Source organism: Magallana gigas, chromosome 7 (genome assembly GCF_963853765.1).
Source record: "Magallana gigas chromosome 7, xbMagGiga1.1, whole genome shotgun sequence".
NCBI lineage: Eukaryota > Metazoa > Mollusca > Bivalvia > Ostreida > Ostreidae > Magallana > Magallana gigas.
In genome coordinates, this window is record NC_088859.1 from 25,936,750 (window position 1) to 25,955,200 (window position 18,451).

General features: G+C 31.5%; 1 protein-coding gene across 7 annotated transcripts; it reads right to left on the reverse strand.

Moving 5' to 3' along the window:
* Positions 1-1,985: 1,985 nt before the first annotated feature.
* Positions 1,986-15,584, reverse strand: LOC105340615 (dual specificity protein phosphatase CDC14AB). 7 transcript variants are annotated; one of them, XM_066065053.1, is made up of 17 exons: positions 15,243-15,584; positions 14,989-15,079; positions 13,749-13,824; positions 13,236-13,328; positions 12,805-12,884; positions 12,602-12,668; positions 12,396-12,458; positions 11,111-11,198; positions 9,960-10,190; positions 9,512-9,650; positions 9,168-9,345; positions 8,826-8,941; positions 8,316-8,507; positions 7,432-7,479; positions 6,009-6,138; positions 5,786-5,811; positions 1,986-4,090 (listed from the first exon to the last, which is right to left on the reverse strand). In XM_066065053.1, exons 1-17 carry the CDS (start codon positions 15,289-15,291, stop codon positions 4,045-4,047), a joined length of 1,713 nt encoding a protein of 570 aa, XP_065921125.1. In that variant the 5' UTR covers positions 15,292-15,584; the 3' UTR covers positions 1,986-4,044. The 7 variants fall into 7 exon arrangements, with proteins under 7 accessions (XP_065921125.1, XP_011445067.1, XP_011445088.1 ...); XM_011446765.4 differs by lacking the exon at positions 11,111-11,198 and adding an exon at positions 11,373-11,460; XM_011446786.4 differs by lacking the exons at positions 7,432-7,479; positions 11,111-11,198 and adding an exon at positions 11,373-11,460.
* Positions 15,585-18,451: the final 2,867 nt, after the last annotated feature.

An 18,451-nucleotide genomic window follows, 5' to 3' on the forward strand; every position in this document is an offset into this window, starting at 1 on the left:
ATAACTTCAAACGAGACTGTTGTTAGTCCTGTTTTATTAACTTGTTTGTCAGTAGCTTGTCTCGCCTTAGAAACTGTTCATACGAAGAACATGCCCTTTGCGTATCGAATTAATTGAGAGACAAAAACACCATACGCAGGTGATGTAGGTATATTGCTACATAAGTAAGGAAAGTTGACAATAGAAAAATTGAAGTCATCACGTTTATCATAAAGTTTTGTTGTTAGGTTACCATCAATGTCCATTTCCAGTAAAATATACAAATATAAAACAGATGACGCAGACACTGTGGTATCGTTTATTTCAAGTTCACTGGGGTATATATCGAGTGAACGTAGGTATGAAAGTAAAAATTGTTAGTTAATAATACGTCGTCGATATACCTGAATGTTGAGTTGGAGCATGTAAATGTTTAATAATTTAAATGTTTTGTTAAATTGTTTGTATGAAAAGATTTGGTTGAATATCATCATAGCTCAGTGGTGAAAGTATTGGGCTTCACGATGATCTGCAATCAAGAGTTCGTATCCGCCTCAGGCTTTTGTTCCTATTTATTTAAAATGAATTTTTGAAATTATATTTTTTTTTATCCAAAACTGCTCCTTTTTCGCCTATTTGACTATTTTACTTCTGAAACATCATGTCATCTATCATAATCAAGTAATTTTCAAATGACGTATAAATGGGGCGCCAGCAGGGTTTGCTTCATCTTCGCTAGCCAAGGGTTTTCGGTCCACTTTGCTCCCCATAAGGTGATATGCTCTCCATTTGTGGGGAGCAAAGTGGACCGAAAACCCTTGGCTAGCGAAAATGGGTTTGCTTATTTATATTTAAATATTTAATCGTAGAATGGCTTAATATTATATAAATATAAGTAATAAGGAATCATTCTAATTTGAATATTATGAGATGATATATCATAAAGCCCTTCAGGCTTTTTTAGATTTGATCACGCCCGACCAAAATTATCACCTCATAATACTCAAAGAATGATTCCTTATATAGTTATAGCCTTAGTTACATGTATAGTTCTAAAAAAATTGAAAATGTGGGATTTTTTTACCTTTAAATTTTTAAATTGCGACATTATTTTTATTAACATACCGGATGTATCATTTGTAAAATCTTGTACTTATGCATAAAACAATGTATGTTTTTTCCTAAGAATAGAATTTTTGTTCTCTGTAATTGTGGTTTTTAATAAATCATGAAACAAAGTGATTGATCAACCATATTAGAATTCAGTTGTACTTGTCCTTAAGGAATGACTCTCAGGATACGACCTTGGGTTCAATCAATACAACATGAAGAGATTTCAAGTTTCCATATTCTAAAGATATAGTGTAGAAGTTCTCGTCATCATATCTGTTTTTACTTTGAGGAGTGTATATATCCGCGATGTATGTTGCAAACACGTTTGATACGGTGTCTGGAGTATTTGCTGTTATACCCGTATGTACAATTTCTGGGTATATCCCGTATTGCCGGGGTCTCTGTCAGCTTACAAGTTTCCAGAAAAGACGTGCGTCGCAGCCGGCTGCATTATCACGAGAAAATCATGAACTTCTGATGTTTATTCTGTTATTGTTATATGGCCCAGATGCAAACTTGATTGAACGATAAAAGTTATTGCATAATCTTATCGTTTTGCAATCATTTACTTAACGGACATTATCCGGACTTAATCTAATTTGTTCTTATTGGTAATTGAGAAGTAGAATACCATGTGTAAACTTTCTCTACTTCAAAAATTGCAGCTATCGTTTCTTAAGACAGTACCGGTATCTATCATCAGAGCTCAACTTAGTGATGTTGACTTTGTGCTGAAATAGTTGAGCAGTGCTAAAAATGTACCAGTTGAGCACAGTGCTAAAAAATGTGCAACAATTTTACTGAGCACCAATTCTCAACCCAATGGCCTGTTATTCAACAGAGTTGAGCCTTAATTTTAGAGAAAATCCAAATAACAAAACAAAACAAAACAGTTCATTAGATAGAAGTGTTTTATTCATCATTTCATCTTTTTTCTTCAAATAACTAGTAAACAAAGGTTGTATAAAATACTTCATAAACTATCAATATAACTCATGTTTTCTGTATGTATATTTACAGCATAAATACGATCTTCACAAATATCTATCCATTAATTCAGGTTAATTACATGTGCATTTCATAGCTAGAACATGAAAAAGTTAGACCAAGAAAATACAATGGTTTTAAATGTTTGTATTTATAAATAAGAAAATTCTATAGAAAAGGCAATTCATTCCGATACATAAAATATAGTTGGTCTATCGTTATTTTTTTTCTTCAAGATAAAAAATAAAATCAACAAGTCCTTTTAAACTGAACACAGAAAAAAAAACAAATACATCAATATAACCCATACTGTGTGACAACAAAATATAAACATACCGTGTTAAATTGGATTTTTAGAATTTACATGACTTCTATGCTTAATGCTTAGGGGTTTATTTATATCTTACATATCTTACATCAGAAATAAACGAACAAGGTTATTTTCATGTTCAATGAAATGGATGTGATGTCAGTGCAACAGTCAGAAACTGTACCCACCAAGTTACAACCAAACAAGATGCCAACTTTGAAACTGACTAGCTGTTTCGAAGAATGGTAAGATGTAGCTATATGTATATGTAAATAAGCACAAGTTATTCAGCTAGAAAAAAAACCGAAATTCTAGTTATATCCAACGGACGTGATTGTGAATTCCGAAAACAGACTGTGATTGTGAGAGAGAGAAACAAGGGAAAAAATATCACTAAAACCACAAAAGAACAGTGCAATAAACAAGACCCAACTTCATTTGATACTGTCCAGAAATGACCTTTGTATAGGTAAGGTCATTTTTGATAAAACACCACCCCAATCGCATCTGCCACTGTGGTTTGTAACCCTAAAATACATATAATTTCTATAGGGGATATATAAAAAATAAGCATACACAATGTAAATGTAAACATGAAGTTCTATAAATAGGGTCATCTCTGATGATATCTTAAAATGTTCTTTAAATAACAGGATATACACATGTAGTAAAATTTGATGAGAAATTTGATTTCATGCAAACACACTTTTTGTAACACTTTGAATAAAACAAGTTCAATCAGTTTATATTAAGAACAAATCTAAAATGGCATTAAATACATCTAAATTTGAACCTCCCTTAATATATATACGAAATATGCTTTAGATACAATTTGCTTTGCTTTTCAAATCGGAATTGGTTTAAAACAGTGGCAATAAAAATAAGTTAAAAATTCAAAGTTTAAAAAAGAAGAGAAAACAGCACTAGCAGTTTTTGACCAATAAATACACACAGTGCTAAATACATTACTCTGACACTGAAAGACTAAAGTCTTTGGAGGTATATTCTTCAACAATAAAAGTCACATTGACTGGCTTCAAATACAATTCCACATGACTTAAGACCATAATTTCAAATAAAAACCACCAAAAAGAGTGTTATTGTCAAGACAGGATTTCTACATACATTTTTTTTTTTGCTTTTACTCTACTGACATCATTTTCCTCTAGTAAGAAATATTACTTCTTTTAAAAATTATATTTTTTCATAAAGTTCGCAATAAAACATCATCATGATTACTATAATGAGATTTTGTATTGAAATGTTCTCTAGCAAGAAATTTATGATGGAGTACTGGAGACTGAAAATCAAATTCACTTTCAAACAGAGAGGTTAATGATATCTTCTTTTCGAACATAAAAATGAAGCGTAATATACAGTGCAAAACTCCATTAACGGGTGTATAGTTCAATCAGATAATAAATAATATGTACAAAATATTTGACAAATTTTCTGTTCCTTTATACAATTTGACATATTTCATTCTTCTATGTAGATTATGTAAATTTCCACTATCCTTTCAAGCATAACATAAAAGACTTTCATAGTGCAAGAGTTATTCCCCTTTCTTCTTTAAAATTTCTGGCCTGCAATGCATAGACACAAAGATAATGTATGTATCACAGATAGTCGGACATTTTGAATCCACCTTGATGTCATCGAATCACGGCTGCTTTAGTACTTCGAGTATGAGGAACTGATCTGAAAAAATGAAAGATGAAAATGTCAAATCATGATGTTTAATCCAATCCAATTTATTTTGGTTTACCTTAAACACTGAACATAAAAAAATCTTATGCAAACTTATCTAATTACTAAGCTAAAGTAATCAGAATTATCATTTTAAAAAAATTGTTTTATCTAATCTAAACTCTTAAATAACACACAATTCTTTTACAACTCTATATGATATAAAAGGGATATATTTTCCATTAATATCATTCATTATAACTGCACTTTTTTTTTTTTATACTTACAAACTTTCTTTGAACAAAATAACTATGTAAACTTTCTAGAAGGTCTCCACAATTTATAAAATAGTTTAAAGTATATTGCATTTTATGATGCATTAGCCTATAAGATCAAATTAAGACAGAATCTAAATTTTCCCCGAAACATTATTGTTTAAATATTGATTTAAACGGAAAATCCACTCCAGTTCTGAAGTTAAACTGAAAAACTCAATTCATAATTTCCCATCCACCATTAGTTTTTCACAACAATGATAATTGCCAATTAAAAGTAAATTCTTTAAGACATTTACTGGACAACACACCAAAAAACCCATTACTTAAAATACCACCCAACCCTCCTAAAAATGACCAAGATCTATAGTAGTTATTAAATTCTGCTTCACTTCATAGTGTCCTCCATCATTTATATGATCAGAAAATGAATAGAGAATGAAAATGATTCCCAAAACAAATTGATGACTCCAAAAATTGAATATCGATATCTCATAAATGTTGAAAGTTACTTAGGAGTTAGGATGCTTTAAATAAATATTTGCATGTTGTACTTCAGTACAGGAAAAAAACCCTTAAGGCATGTAAAATGAATGGATAAAAATCAAAATATTTTTGAATAGGATTTTTGTTATCTACCCAAGCTACTGTTTAAAATTTGGCAAGATTCCAAGAAAAAAAGAGGAAATCAATCATTCCTTACAGTTAAACGCGTCCATATTAACGACCATGGGACATATTCAATTTATTACACCAGTGTGTGCCAATGGTAAAGTAAATGAATCATGGCACCTATCGAGCCAAATAAAAGTTCATTCACATACACACACACATGAACATACACATACATCCAGAAGGTCAAGCCAACGTGGGACTTTGTTTGACACATTGATTATGTGTAATACACAGTAGGTAAATAATCGCATAAATCCAGCGCCAACAGTTCCAACACTGCAAGTTAAGCTGATCAACAGGAATTTAAACTTATTCTTGTTGTCTGGCACATTACAGAAACACCACACACCAATACATGTACCGCCATGTTAGTGCATACTTGCACACAAAAAGCAACAGAGAGCGCAGACATGTTTCTCCACATGGAAAATACACCACTTATGAACGTCTTAACGATGAAAGTTTTCTTGAGATTAATAATGTTAAATGTTTTGCTAACAGTTGCATTGAAATAAATGCCTTAATGTATGTTAGATAACAGCATTCTATAACAATATATAAACTGACTACAGTTTTAGAGACAGTACCAACATTAGATTCAAAACTGTACAATAAAAGCTCCAAGAGCACTGTCATTTTCCAGTCTCAACCCGTATACCGGTAGTTAAGATTATTTTTTGAACAAGCCTGTAAACAATGAAAAAAAAATAAACCAAGAAAATAAAATTTCAAAAAGATAACCCAGTCTGTTCCTCACCTGCCCCCAAAGCTTCCAGTCATCATCTTATTAATGAAAACAAAGAGACTGAGAAAGAAAGAGAACTTTTTTTGTGTGAGCAAAGTCTGCAGGGTTAGCAGAAGAAACTGTAGGCCAGGGGGGGTCCTCTACTGGAGCAACTAGTTTGCTATATGTAAGTATGTTGAAATGGAAAAGAAAAGAAGGGGGGCTATATCGGGTTGTGGATAACTAGATCACTTACTGTGGAGGAGCGAAATTTGTAGGGCCAATCACTGCCAGTGGGAGCCAAGTCATCAGAAGTTTTGTACAGGTTGCTTTTATAATCCTTGCTGTATGGCCTATTATCTATGTAGTCATCATATCGGCTTGAGCTGACAAGGCAAATAAATATGAAGCAGACTATAGCATGTGTAGAATACGCGGCAAAGGTCCGAGTAATTACTGTCTTTCAAATATACATAGAGCAAGAAACAGAGAAGCTGAATAAGATTTGAGATATTTTTTTTGTCCAATTTTCCCCTGCATATTTATCTAGCTTATAAAAATTTAGAACAGCAAGCAGAAAAAGATTGGATATTCTGATGAGATTGGCTGTTACTTTATCAAAGGGTAAAAACAAAGTAGCTTCTGCAACACAGTTACTAATAATTATCATTAAATATAGTAGGATGCTAGCTTTTTTTGGTGTTTAGTAAATTTAGTATGCAATGGAAATTAAGGTTCGAGTACACGTTTTTACTTTCAGTTTGTCATTCTTAAAAACTCCCTAAGGAGTAATGTAAAAAAAAAAATAGTTGCAACATAACCACACCACAAACAACTGTTAGCAAAACAACAGCAAAAATAATAAAATTATGGTCAGCAGGACTAAATAAATGATGAAATTTAAAAAAAAAATTTCAGTACAGATACTGGCACCAACAATAAAGGTGAGACCAAAAGTGACGACCAAGAAGTAGCAAAGAAATGAAATGATGATGAAGGAATGAAACGACAACAATCCATCCACTTTAACATGTTCACACAAACATCAAAATTCATGTACATACAGACAACATTTATTCTATCTGACAATGTCTGTCATTTAAATTTCCAATAAATCATGCAACTGGGAATTTCAAAACACACAGGCAAAAAAAAAAATGTAGACAAAAATTCATGATAGAGTGAATTTCAAAAATCTTACAAGCTACCTATTCAGATTGACTAGCCCAATTTTTAAGGCTTTGGATTGCTACTAAGATTTAAATTACCGGTACCATAATATAAACAATTATTATTATTTTTTTTTTAGAAACATGTTATAAACAAATATTATCCCTTTTGTTTAATTAGTAGATTCCACTATAAGATAAACTGGTCTTCTAACTAAAATTACTGAACATTAAACAACTGTTACTGGTAAAACCAGTAGACATGAAAAATTAAACGACAACCTCTTATTCATCCTATTATTGAAAACAAATGAACTTCCTCTTTAAAAAAAAAAAATTTCAAAAATTCATCCAACCAGCTCACTAATAATACTAAAAAGCCAGTTGCCAGTTGGAATCAAAACTTCTTCCAAAAAAAAATAATTAGATGGAAAAGCATGCTTAGGTGTAAAACCAAATGTGAAAAGTTGGCAGTTAATGTTGGCCTAAACTAGAATAACAAGGCCATACCTAGCAGCCAGAGCTTTCCTCAGATTATATGTATGCGAGTGGTACTTTCTACAAAATCAGAGAATTAGCAGTCACACTCTGTCGTATCTTAATAAAAATCAATCATTTCAAAAGTATTTACATGATTATCTAACAAAAATGTATATTTCCATACAAATTAATGATAACAATTAATTCACAAAAAAATCTTTCAATTTTTTTTGTTTTTTTTTGTTTTGTTTTTTGAGGGGGGGGGGGGGGGGGGGGGGGTTAATCTTTTAAAGAAATTCAAATTGAAAAAAATAGTTTTGGTCAATTTAAAGTTTTGCATTTTCATGAAACTTTTTTTTTGCATGTTGAATTTCTTTTTTAGTGATTTAATATTTAATAAATTCAAATTCATTACAGAGGTTAAAATACATTTACTAATAATCATTCTCAAGGTCAAATTTATTAATGCCACATGATAAATCAAATTTGAAAAGAAAATTGCTCTGAAAGAGATTAATGTTATTTTCACAATCATAAAGCTTAAGACCAAAAATAGAATATAAAAGAAATGGACTCCAAATTCAAAGAAAAGAAAATTGCTCAGAAGGAGAGTAATGTTATTTTCACAATCAAAAAGATAACGTCCAAAAAATAGAATATAATGGAAATGGACTCCAAATTCAAGTCTTGAAATTCAAACAACACATTATTATTATATCAATTTTCAATGAAAAAATATATTGATGCATTAAATTTTCAATAAAAAATTGGCATTTAATTTGCCAACACAACATGTGGAATAAAAAAAACAAAACAACCCAGACAAATGGTATTTTCAACATGGACACTTAGAGACTGTTGAGTGCAGATTTGGGGGATAGGACTTTTAAAACGTGATGTTGTGAGGTTCCTACCTTTTGGCACTAGATGAGCCTGTACCATGCCTGGTACTTCTCTTGACAGAGGAGGCGTGGTTGTTTATGACGGTGCTAACTTTTGAGGCTTTAAGTGGAGACATGGGAGCCGCTGAGGAGTGGGCACTTTTGGTACCGCTTGCTCTGTAGACTTGGGTGGTCGACCTTTTGTGACCTTTCCCATCTTCATGCCTACAGACAAGAGAGCACCATGGGAAATGTCATGTGATGGGAAAACAAATATGCAAGTGGTGAAAACTAGTGATTTCATGTACTTTCTCTTTCAAAAAACATGCAATGAAGATTCAAGCACCTATCTTTTAAATAAAATTATGAACAAAGTGAAAGACATGGCAGAAGTATATTTTTCACAGATTCTTTGATGGCAAAGGTTGTCTTTTTAAGCTGAGGGTGTTAGGTTTGTCAGATCTTGCAAGCAGAAGATAGATAAATCACCTCTGATAATCATTCTTGGGGGAAAAAAACATCTACAGAGTTCTGAATCCTTACCCTAGAGCTCCAGTGGTTGCTGACCGAGAGTGGTGTTGCCGCAGCAGCTTCATCTGGTTAAGTTTGTCACCCTGAGTTTCTAACATGCTGCCTCTCGTAATGGGACCACTATACATCTACAAAATTTGAAATTTGCAAGCAAATATTAAATTTCAGAAAAAATCAAAACCATGCTGAATGAATGTAAAATCAGCATAAAGATGTTAAGTAAATCGACAATTACATTTTTATTATTTTTTCGTCAATACACTCGGAACAATTTAAAGAAACTGCTAAATGCCCCCCCCCCCCCCCCCCCATTTATCCTTCCATATACCCCAAATTTTTTTTGGTTGCTCTTACATATTCGTCATTCTCATCTGAGCGGTAGTCACACTTCTCTAACTCGATGGCGTCCTGAATGCGCATGTCATCGACAGCAGTCAGAATCTTGGACACGCTGTGGTGTCTCTCTCGCCGCCGGTCATCCTTGGTACGAGCCCTATATAGATCTCCCTGCATCCACATTAGCGATTGCTTCCTGCAACACAATAATACATAAATAGAAAAATCAGCTTTGTCAGAAATAAAAAGTGTTTTTGCCCCCACCCTCATCTCCCACTAAATACTGAAAAAATCTTTCACCCCCAATTTATTGACCTTCATTACAATTTTAATTCATCGTAACAAATTGATTAAGAACTTACTCTTCTAGGAAGTTTTGCTGAGGCCCTATGATGGAGCCCGGTCTACAAATTCTGCACCATGCTATACACTCTGCAGCAGTGAATTTGAAGTGCTTCATCATGTAGCACGCTATTAACGTTCCTGTACGGCCAAGACCAGCTAAGAGAGAACGCAAAAACACAGATGAAAAGTGAACTCTAGCATTCATAAGCATTTGGATCAAATTAATAACTTAACACTTAATAGGAGTCATTGTACAGTATGTGTGTGAAAAATGTCACCAATGACGAAAAAAATATCATAACTCAAAACTAAAGTAAATTATTTCCATCCAACAGACTTTTAAAATGAAGTATTCCTCTTCTGTTATATTTGGGATGAATTTTCAGCAAATGTTTCTTTAAAAGATCTGCACAATGACATACATTACTATCCCCTCCATCCCAACTTTTTTTTTCAGTTCCTTACCTTTACAATGTACAGCAATAGCACCTTCTGCATTTTCAGATAACTCTATGAACTGCCTGACTATATTATCGCTGGGAGTGCTCCCGTCGATAAAGAACAGGTCATAGTGATCAAAGCCTGCATCTGTGAACCGCCGGGCATCGTAGATCTTCTTGTTCAACCGAACAATGGTGGTCACGTTATGCTTCCTGAAGTATGGAAAGTATGCTTCTGGAGCATGCAGTGGATACCCTGACAAAAACAAAAGCATAAAGTCTCAAACCCATGCAGTCACTTACATTGATTACTGTAAAATTTCTTTATCATTTTGCAGCAACTTCACACATAAAAAGAACAATATTCTTTTACATAAAAAAAATAATTATCATACATGTACTTTATTTGCATCATAATTTATCTGAAAATTTTGCTTGCTTTTACACTTTCATTTACAGGATTACATGATAATCAGAAGATGTGTGTGTAGCAATACGAAAAGTCAGAGCATACAATAGTATTTCACAGCAAAATAAAAACACAGATAATTTTTGACATTTGTCCTTTCCATGAGGTTGGTTATACTACCGGTAAATATGACAATCATATTTTCAGGACCCTTGTGTTTCCGGCTGGAATAGCGACACATGCAGTATTGGTAATGTCTATTCTACTGGTAGTTTTCAAGGTACAGGGCAAAGCAGACAGTAATTTACCTGCTTAAGTTTGTATATTTAGGTGATACCCCAACCATGGTGAAAATTACAAGAAGGGGAAAGCACCCAGCTTATCTTGCATTACAATTTCTGGTAGAGTATCTATTCTTGTACAAAAAAATAACAGTGTTTAAGTGCATTCTTTCTTATGTGGTGATGTGAAAACCGTCTTACAGTATATGTATGATGGTATTAATGAAATAAGGAATTTTTTTCTGTATCATACTAGATTATGCCTTGCAATTCTTTCTAATTGTTCTCCCCCAATTTAAAAAAAAAACAACTTCCCCCTTGTTTTTTGACTACATTCAACACATACACAATCACATCCTTCTCTCTTTGGGCATATCGATCAAACTAAACTACAATAGCAACTATTGAGATAATTACGTAAACTACACTATAGATAGATGATGGGAGAGGATCAAGTCTCTCCGCCCCACAACTTTACTATCATACCATCCTCCATTTTGCTCTTGATATGAGGACCACTAAAAGCAACCATTTTATGAGGGATGATCCAATTAAGATCCCCATTTTCAACTCTCTAGAGGAAGAAAAAATAGAAATAAAAAAGTAAACCAAAAAAAATTCAGTCCCCTTATTTCCTTTTTTTTCCTTTTTTTTGGGGGTGAAACCAGCTGCTCTGACCTTCCTGAACTGCAATGACCCTGCACTGTTGAAAAAATCGTAATTAAATTAGCCCGTATCATGTAATTACCATTTTCAATCTTTGTTTTTGGGTGCGGTCCACAGAATGCCAAAAATTTGTTTGGCACAATCCAGTTGAAGTCACCATTTTCTACTTTCTACAAAAAATATCATGAAATGCTCGAATCATGAAGTTCATATGAATATGAAAATTGATGAAAAATGTGCCATTTATTTGAAGAACGGGATAGCAGCAAACATACTGAGCATAAACCTTGAAGAGATATTTCATATATATACATGTATATGTTGCATTCTGAAAACGCTACAATTACAGCGCATAGGTTTAAACTATTTAATTTGGAAACTGCATTTCTCTTAGAATATTCAGTAGAAACATTGGTACCTCATTAAATATACATGTTGATAGCACATCCCTTATAAATATATTATATTGTGCATAAAATTAGAATCCTCAGACAAATTAAATAAATGTCAACAACCAGACTGTTAATTTCATAATTGCAACTCTACTTTTAATCCATAAGAATTCAGTTTAATAAAATGTCAAACTCAAAACACTTCACTTGTATTTTATCAATATCTAATGTGTGTCATTGTATGAGGTCATGACTTTATGAATACATCAAAATTTCTTCAATATCAATACAGTATACATTATAATATTTATATTTTTTTTGAAAACTTGTCAGTTTTTCTCTATTAAAGTTATCTTAACATCAAAACTATTATTTCATGTATAGAGGTAAATCCACTGCAAGACATGTAATTGTTTTTATCTACACCTGACATACTGTTACAAGACCTCATTTCATGAAAGTTGGCAATTACATCAGTTTTTACACCTTACAGGCATGGAGAACAGTTGACTGTCCTGTGGGCTATGCACAGACATCACTCACATATTCAAAGGCTCTGTCATCTTCTATTTTCATCATGTTAATCTAAACCCATATTTTATCCCTTGGCAATAAATATGTACATCTGAGGAAATTCTACTTCTTCTTTCTTCCCCCTTTTTTTTGGGGTTTAAAATGTTTATACATTTAACGAATGATTTAAGTAAACTTACCTCATAATGCTCATATTCATCCACGTCAAATGTTTCGAAATTGAAGAAACCATTTGCCAGTGCCTGGAAACAAGAGACAAAGTGAGATGGAAATGCCAGCAGTTGTTTTTACAGAGAATAAATTTGTGAACCTAGGCAAGTTTTGTTAAGAGAAATTTAGTACTGAAAAAGATTTGCTTTGCGCATAAAAATCAATTCTTTTTTACCTTACTGAGTCCGTGTAAACAGTCCAGAAGAGTAAGGTTGTATGTACATGCCCCAAAGGATGCATCTCTGGTGAAGGAATACACAAAAAATTAATATAAGTGATCAATATTTTTTACTCAGGTCCAAAAATGTTATAATGGGAGAAATAAAATGGGAGGAAAATTCACTTTAAGAAATTATAGCACTCAGATTAACATTTTACCTAAAAGGCAGAAATGGTGGATTTGAACCAGCTACTAAAGGCCTATAGGCTTCTTCTGGAGTTTTCTTCAGATAAATTATCTGTAACAAAACAATAATTTTACTGCAGTATTTCAATAATATCACTGCAGTATTTATTTACAACAATGTTGTAAAATACTTTGACATAAAGACACTCTCTTGGAAATGAATTAGTTATTTATTTGTTTATAATCTCAGTGACTATTGGAAAATTATAATTATAATGCAGGAATATACAAGAATATTTCAATTTATCAAATAAATTAAAGATCTGCATCGAAATTGAAAAAAAAATTGCCACAATTCAGTCATTAACCCCCCCCCCCCCCTTTCCCCAAAAATTAAAACAAAATTTATCAGAACAGCATGAAAAATAAATATTCAGTTACAATTTCATTAGTTTCTACTTACTGCATATGCCGAGATCAGAAATGCAGCATTGGCTCGCTTTCGGGCATCAAAGCTTGTGTAGTGGATAATTCTCTTCTTTGCAAGTGAGAAAGACTGGAAAGACAGAACACTATTATTGCATCATGATCCATCATCTTGTAAATTACAGTCTGATCAACTCTCCCTACGCCGTTAGGTTATTGATATTCTTCATTAATTTCTTGGTTATTGCACACTCTGCTACCGCACATACTTATTTACAATGTGTTCACCCATCGTTCTATTTATAGCATAGCAAACAAATCTGTTCCTTACTATGCTGTGGGAGTTTGGTACATATGTTAAGAACACTCAGTGCAGTTTTCCACAAAAAAAACTTTGAAGCATATTTTCATATTAAAATTACCATTAATATCATATTAACCAAACCTTAAAATACTACATGCATGCTATAAATACATATTTACTTCAAGATTGTTTTGTTTCAGGTGAAATAGTATTCTATATATATATGTCATCTATGATGATCATTACCTTTAGTTTTTTGTTGAGTTTACAGCAATATCTGTATAACTGTGCCAAATTCAGTGGTCCAAAATCAGCATAGAAACTGGAAAAGATAGGTATAAAAACAAATGAAGGAAAATGACCTTGACCTTCACTTTTGTGTGTGTATATTTTCGGTATGTATCCCAAGATAACTATCTGCTTAGATTAACATCAAATCGACCAGATCTGGGTCAAAGGAATGTGTAAACAAAGAGAATGTAAATGAGCAAATCTACATCATGTTCGTCAAGCGAGTGACCTATTTTATACCCAATAACTGATAAACATTTGACATTTATAACTTGTCATTAACACTTGCTGTAGTCATATCTATAGATAGAAATGCATAATATCCTTATTGGATTAAAAATAGCAGAGCTGGAAATACTAAATAGGATATGTATTATTGGGACTGGAATAAGAAATCTTTTGTTTTCAACTCTGTAATGTTGATTAAATGCTGTTATCTTACAAGATTAGTTTTCTGGTTTTTATTTCACAAGTCACAACTGAAATCTAGCCAAGTGTCTGGAGTGATTTTGGCACATTGCCAATATTTGAAATTTTTCAGTTAACTTTGTTATGGGCTATTTTTCCTAATAAATTCACTTACTTTTGGGGTATCACAAGCATTTGACACAAAATTACTTTAAAATTTAACAAAACCTCTTCTCATGTTACTTGTAAATTAAGGAAATAAATGATGATTACTTCCTGTTCTAGATCTTTTCAACTTGTTTATAAGTACACAACATATAAATTGAAATATTGTGCTAAATCTAAATGAATATTGATAATTTTGAAATTCACTGTTTCGCTCATCCACAAACTGTAACAATAATATGAATAGAAAAAATTTATAACATGAATGCAAGGGAATGAACTAAACTACAACCTTACTTGGATACATTTTCTTTGATTTCTTAATTCTTTGTGTTACATGTAAGAGAATCATAAATATGTATGTCTTGTTATAAGATTGTACTTATAGAATTCACTCATATCAAATTACAAAAAAGCATCATCAGATTCTGAAGATGTTGTTTGGGGGGAGGGGGTGTGCTATTATCCATTTTCCAGTCAACTTTTAAGTTATTTTAAATGCATTCATGTTTCTTTTCCTCAGAGGATGAAATTTGAGCAAATTGCCTATCTACACTTTAAAATCACCAATATAAGGCAATCTTACATCACTACTGCAAATAGTGTAAAGTTCAAAACTTACTTTTCATACACAAGTTCATCATCAACACAAAAATAATGTGTATGCGCTGTTGATCTTGGCTTCGTTCTCAGAGTAGCAAAGTACAGTCGATCTATACAACAGAAATAAATATTGTAACATTAAAGTCGAAAGTTGATCGCTTTTGAACATGCAAATGCATTAAAACCTTGTCGAGACTTGTTCAGAATGAAAGCAAAGTCAGCATCTAATAAGATTTATTCCATGTATAATAGCTTCAAATTTAAATATTTTACCTTTCAAGAACTCGGAAGCACTTCCAATAATATCATTTTCATCTGCCATTCTTCAATATGTATCACTTTCGTTTCTAATTAATCCAATATAAATATAATTTTCCTGACTTCAAATCGCTAGTAAATATCCTCTCTAATTCTTCGATATTTTCCGACGCTTTAAATAGCGTAAAACATTATTTCACGATAAAATGTTTCTTTAAAACTCTGTAAGTCTCCATGTAGTAAATATAACGGTAAAAACAATGCTAATAAAAGAAAAATGCTAAAATTATCGACCCCCCATTTCCTCGCCAAAATTGACGGCCATGTTTGAACTAGAGCAAAGTTAAGTGCAAAAGATCACGTGATCAGGCTCTAGACCAATAGTACATTACACAACAATTGTCGTCATGGGGATTTCCCAGTCTGACCAATGAAATCTTTGTTTATAGTTTTCAATGGAAACACCAACATATGTCTAAATTAATCAATTAATTCGAAGAATTAAATGTAAAAAGTAACAACCTAAACACAGGGGAAAAAATCTTCTTTTAAAACACAAATTTCTTTTTCTTTTTTTTCAAAGAAATTTAATGATTTTTATTATAGATAATGTACCATTCAAGATTTTTTTTAAATTATAAAGTTATCAACATTTATTAATATGCTTATCTGTTTATATACATGCATCCGGAAAACTCAATATTCATTTTGCTTTGATTCCCATTCTTTGAGAGATTGGCAGCTCGGATGTAAAAAAAAAATCCATCTCTTCATTATAAATTTATTAATAAATTTATACATGTATACATATATATATACCTCGATCATGTATTATAAATTATGTTCATTTAACGTGCTTGCTAGAAGTTTTAATGTAATAATCGATTTACTAATCAGAAACAGCTACAAATGCGAAGAAACTTACAAACTATGCCGACAAAGGGAATAACTGAACTTTTCTAGATTGTTGGATAACTGGTTGTGATATCATAGCATATGCAGGCGCTTGATTTTCCATTGAGAATTTCAAGAGTTACAATTTTGCTAAACAAACAAGTGTCTCCAAATTAAAAGAAAAAAAGGTAATAAAAATTACAAGAAGCGTTATTTTATTAACGTAATTATGACGTTACAATGGATCTAAGTTAATGCGATATTCATCTCCATTATGACGCCATAATCAATGTAAGAAAAAAAAAATATTAAAAATTACGTTCAAATTAATATCTATAGGAAATTTCGTTATACATGGAAAATACCTCTATTTGTAAACGACGAAAATGAAAGATTACAACGAAAAAAATTATGCCAATATATATAAACTTTTTTGACACTATTTTATTTTTATCCTTATATAAAATTATGTCACATTTCAGAAACAAATCTTCTCTCATATGTTTTAATCAAAAAGTCGTTCCAAACTGCAATTTCAATCATAAACTTAATTCAAGTACTGTGAGTGCATTTGATTTTTTCGACACGACAATAGTTCACGGAATTTTTCGATATACATGTACATGTAACAGATTAAAAAATAATAATAAATGTACGAAATAACATATTTTCGAAAATTCAAATAATGAAATTCACAATCTTAGTCACTTGTTCCTTACAATGTCCATCATTTTACTAAATACACACCCGTTGAAGACGGTTACAGAGAGATTACATGCATATGTAACAAATTTCTAAACTAACCGTCATAAGCTCATTTAATTTGCAAAACATATCGTATACCACAGACGTATATGAATATACTAGTACATGTCCCTTTTTAAACGAATATAACTTTACATTCAACTTAAGAAGAAAATGTAGATTTCTTTGAAAATTAAATGAATTTGATACTTTCCCATGAGTTTTTTTTTCTTACAGTCTACTTCTTTTCAAAATTTAACCGGTATTATATCAATTCCAAACTTATCATGCATGTTCATTGATAATGGCAATTTAAAAACATGACAAAAGATTTCGTAATGTTTTAAAAAATAAAAATAAATATTTTTCCTGTCTGATATTTTTTAGCATTTGTCTATCGCTTGTTGATGAACGAAATTATTAATACAAAATATACATGCATGTTTTTTTTAACGACTTTTAAATTGTTATGCCATTTATCATATATAGAGAAAGCTTTAATTTTGACCTCACTCCTACTTTTCTTCCATGCCAATTGTATGTATGTCATTACATATAGAGAGTTCTATCGTCTCTATGTTGTAAAATACAATGTGAGGATAAATTTTTAACGAATCAGAAATGAAAATAAATTGAACATGTATTACAATTCTCACGTATATTTTTGATTTGCCGACGCAATTACAATTTATAAGCCGATTATCGTGACGCAGACACAAAACTCATAGCGCAGTACACTGTTTCAAGAATCTTAAAATATAATTAAAGTTAAGGGGTAATTAACAAGCAGAATAAATTAAACAAAAATTTCAATTAATTTTATTTTTGATTAGTATTAAAAAATGGAACTTTGATTGTTTAAATGTGTGAAAAGGGGGGGGGGGGTCAGTGTTAGATTATAGGTGTGAAATGTCAAGATAATCCAATTAAGTTTTAATGAATACGGATTAAAGACTATTCAGTTGATATTTATTTATTTTAGTGCCAACAACAAAGGATTAATGATCAAAAGATCCCTTAGATTACACATATTAAAATGGATTAGTTTATTTGTTGTGTAAAGTGAACTGTAGTAAGACTGACAACTAACGAAGGGACAGCTTGATATGTGTTTACTTTTATTAAATTAAATTCAACAAAAAATATATACAATGCAGTTAAAAATGGATTCTTTATGAAAAATGATATACACAGTATATAATTTAAGAACATCTCAAACTCTTACTCATTTCATAATTAAGAACAGAGCTAATTAAGTTTTCTAATTGCTACATTTCTTGGAAACTAGATTATAAAGATATTGCTATAGCTCTGCCGCAATAAACCTTATACATATCATTCAGTAAAACAGAAGATTTTTTTTCTTATTGCTACTTTTATAACACAAACAATGTGGCTGGAAAACATGAATTTTCCAAAGCAGTAACAGTTTTTTAAATCTATAAACCTACATGTAATATATCATTCTGTGGAACAAAATACTTCGAAAATAAATGCAAACTCAGCAGAACAAAGGACAGCAAATCATGCAATCAAAGTACATATACATGTATATACAATTCCTGATTGATAATTTATTGGAATAT

Bases quoted from the DNA above. Each gene is read 5' to 3' on its own strand.
- LOC105340615 (XM_066065053.1), bottom strand. From the start codon at position 15,291: ATGGCAGATGAAAATGATATTATTGGAAGTGCTTCCGAGTTCTTGAAA. The intron at 13,329-13,748 runs GTAATGATCATC...CTGTCTTTCCAG, and splicing joins AACTCAACAAAAAACTAAAG to TCTTTCTCACTTGCAAAGAA. The intron at 10,191-11,110 runs GTATGATAGTAA...TGTTTTTGTCAG, and splicing joins CAAGAGCAAAATGGAGGATG to GGTATCCACTGCATGCTCCA.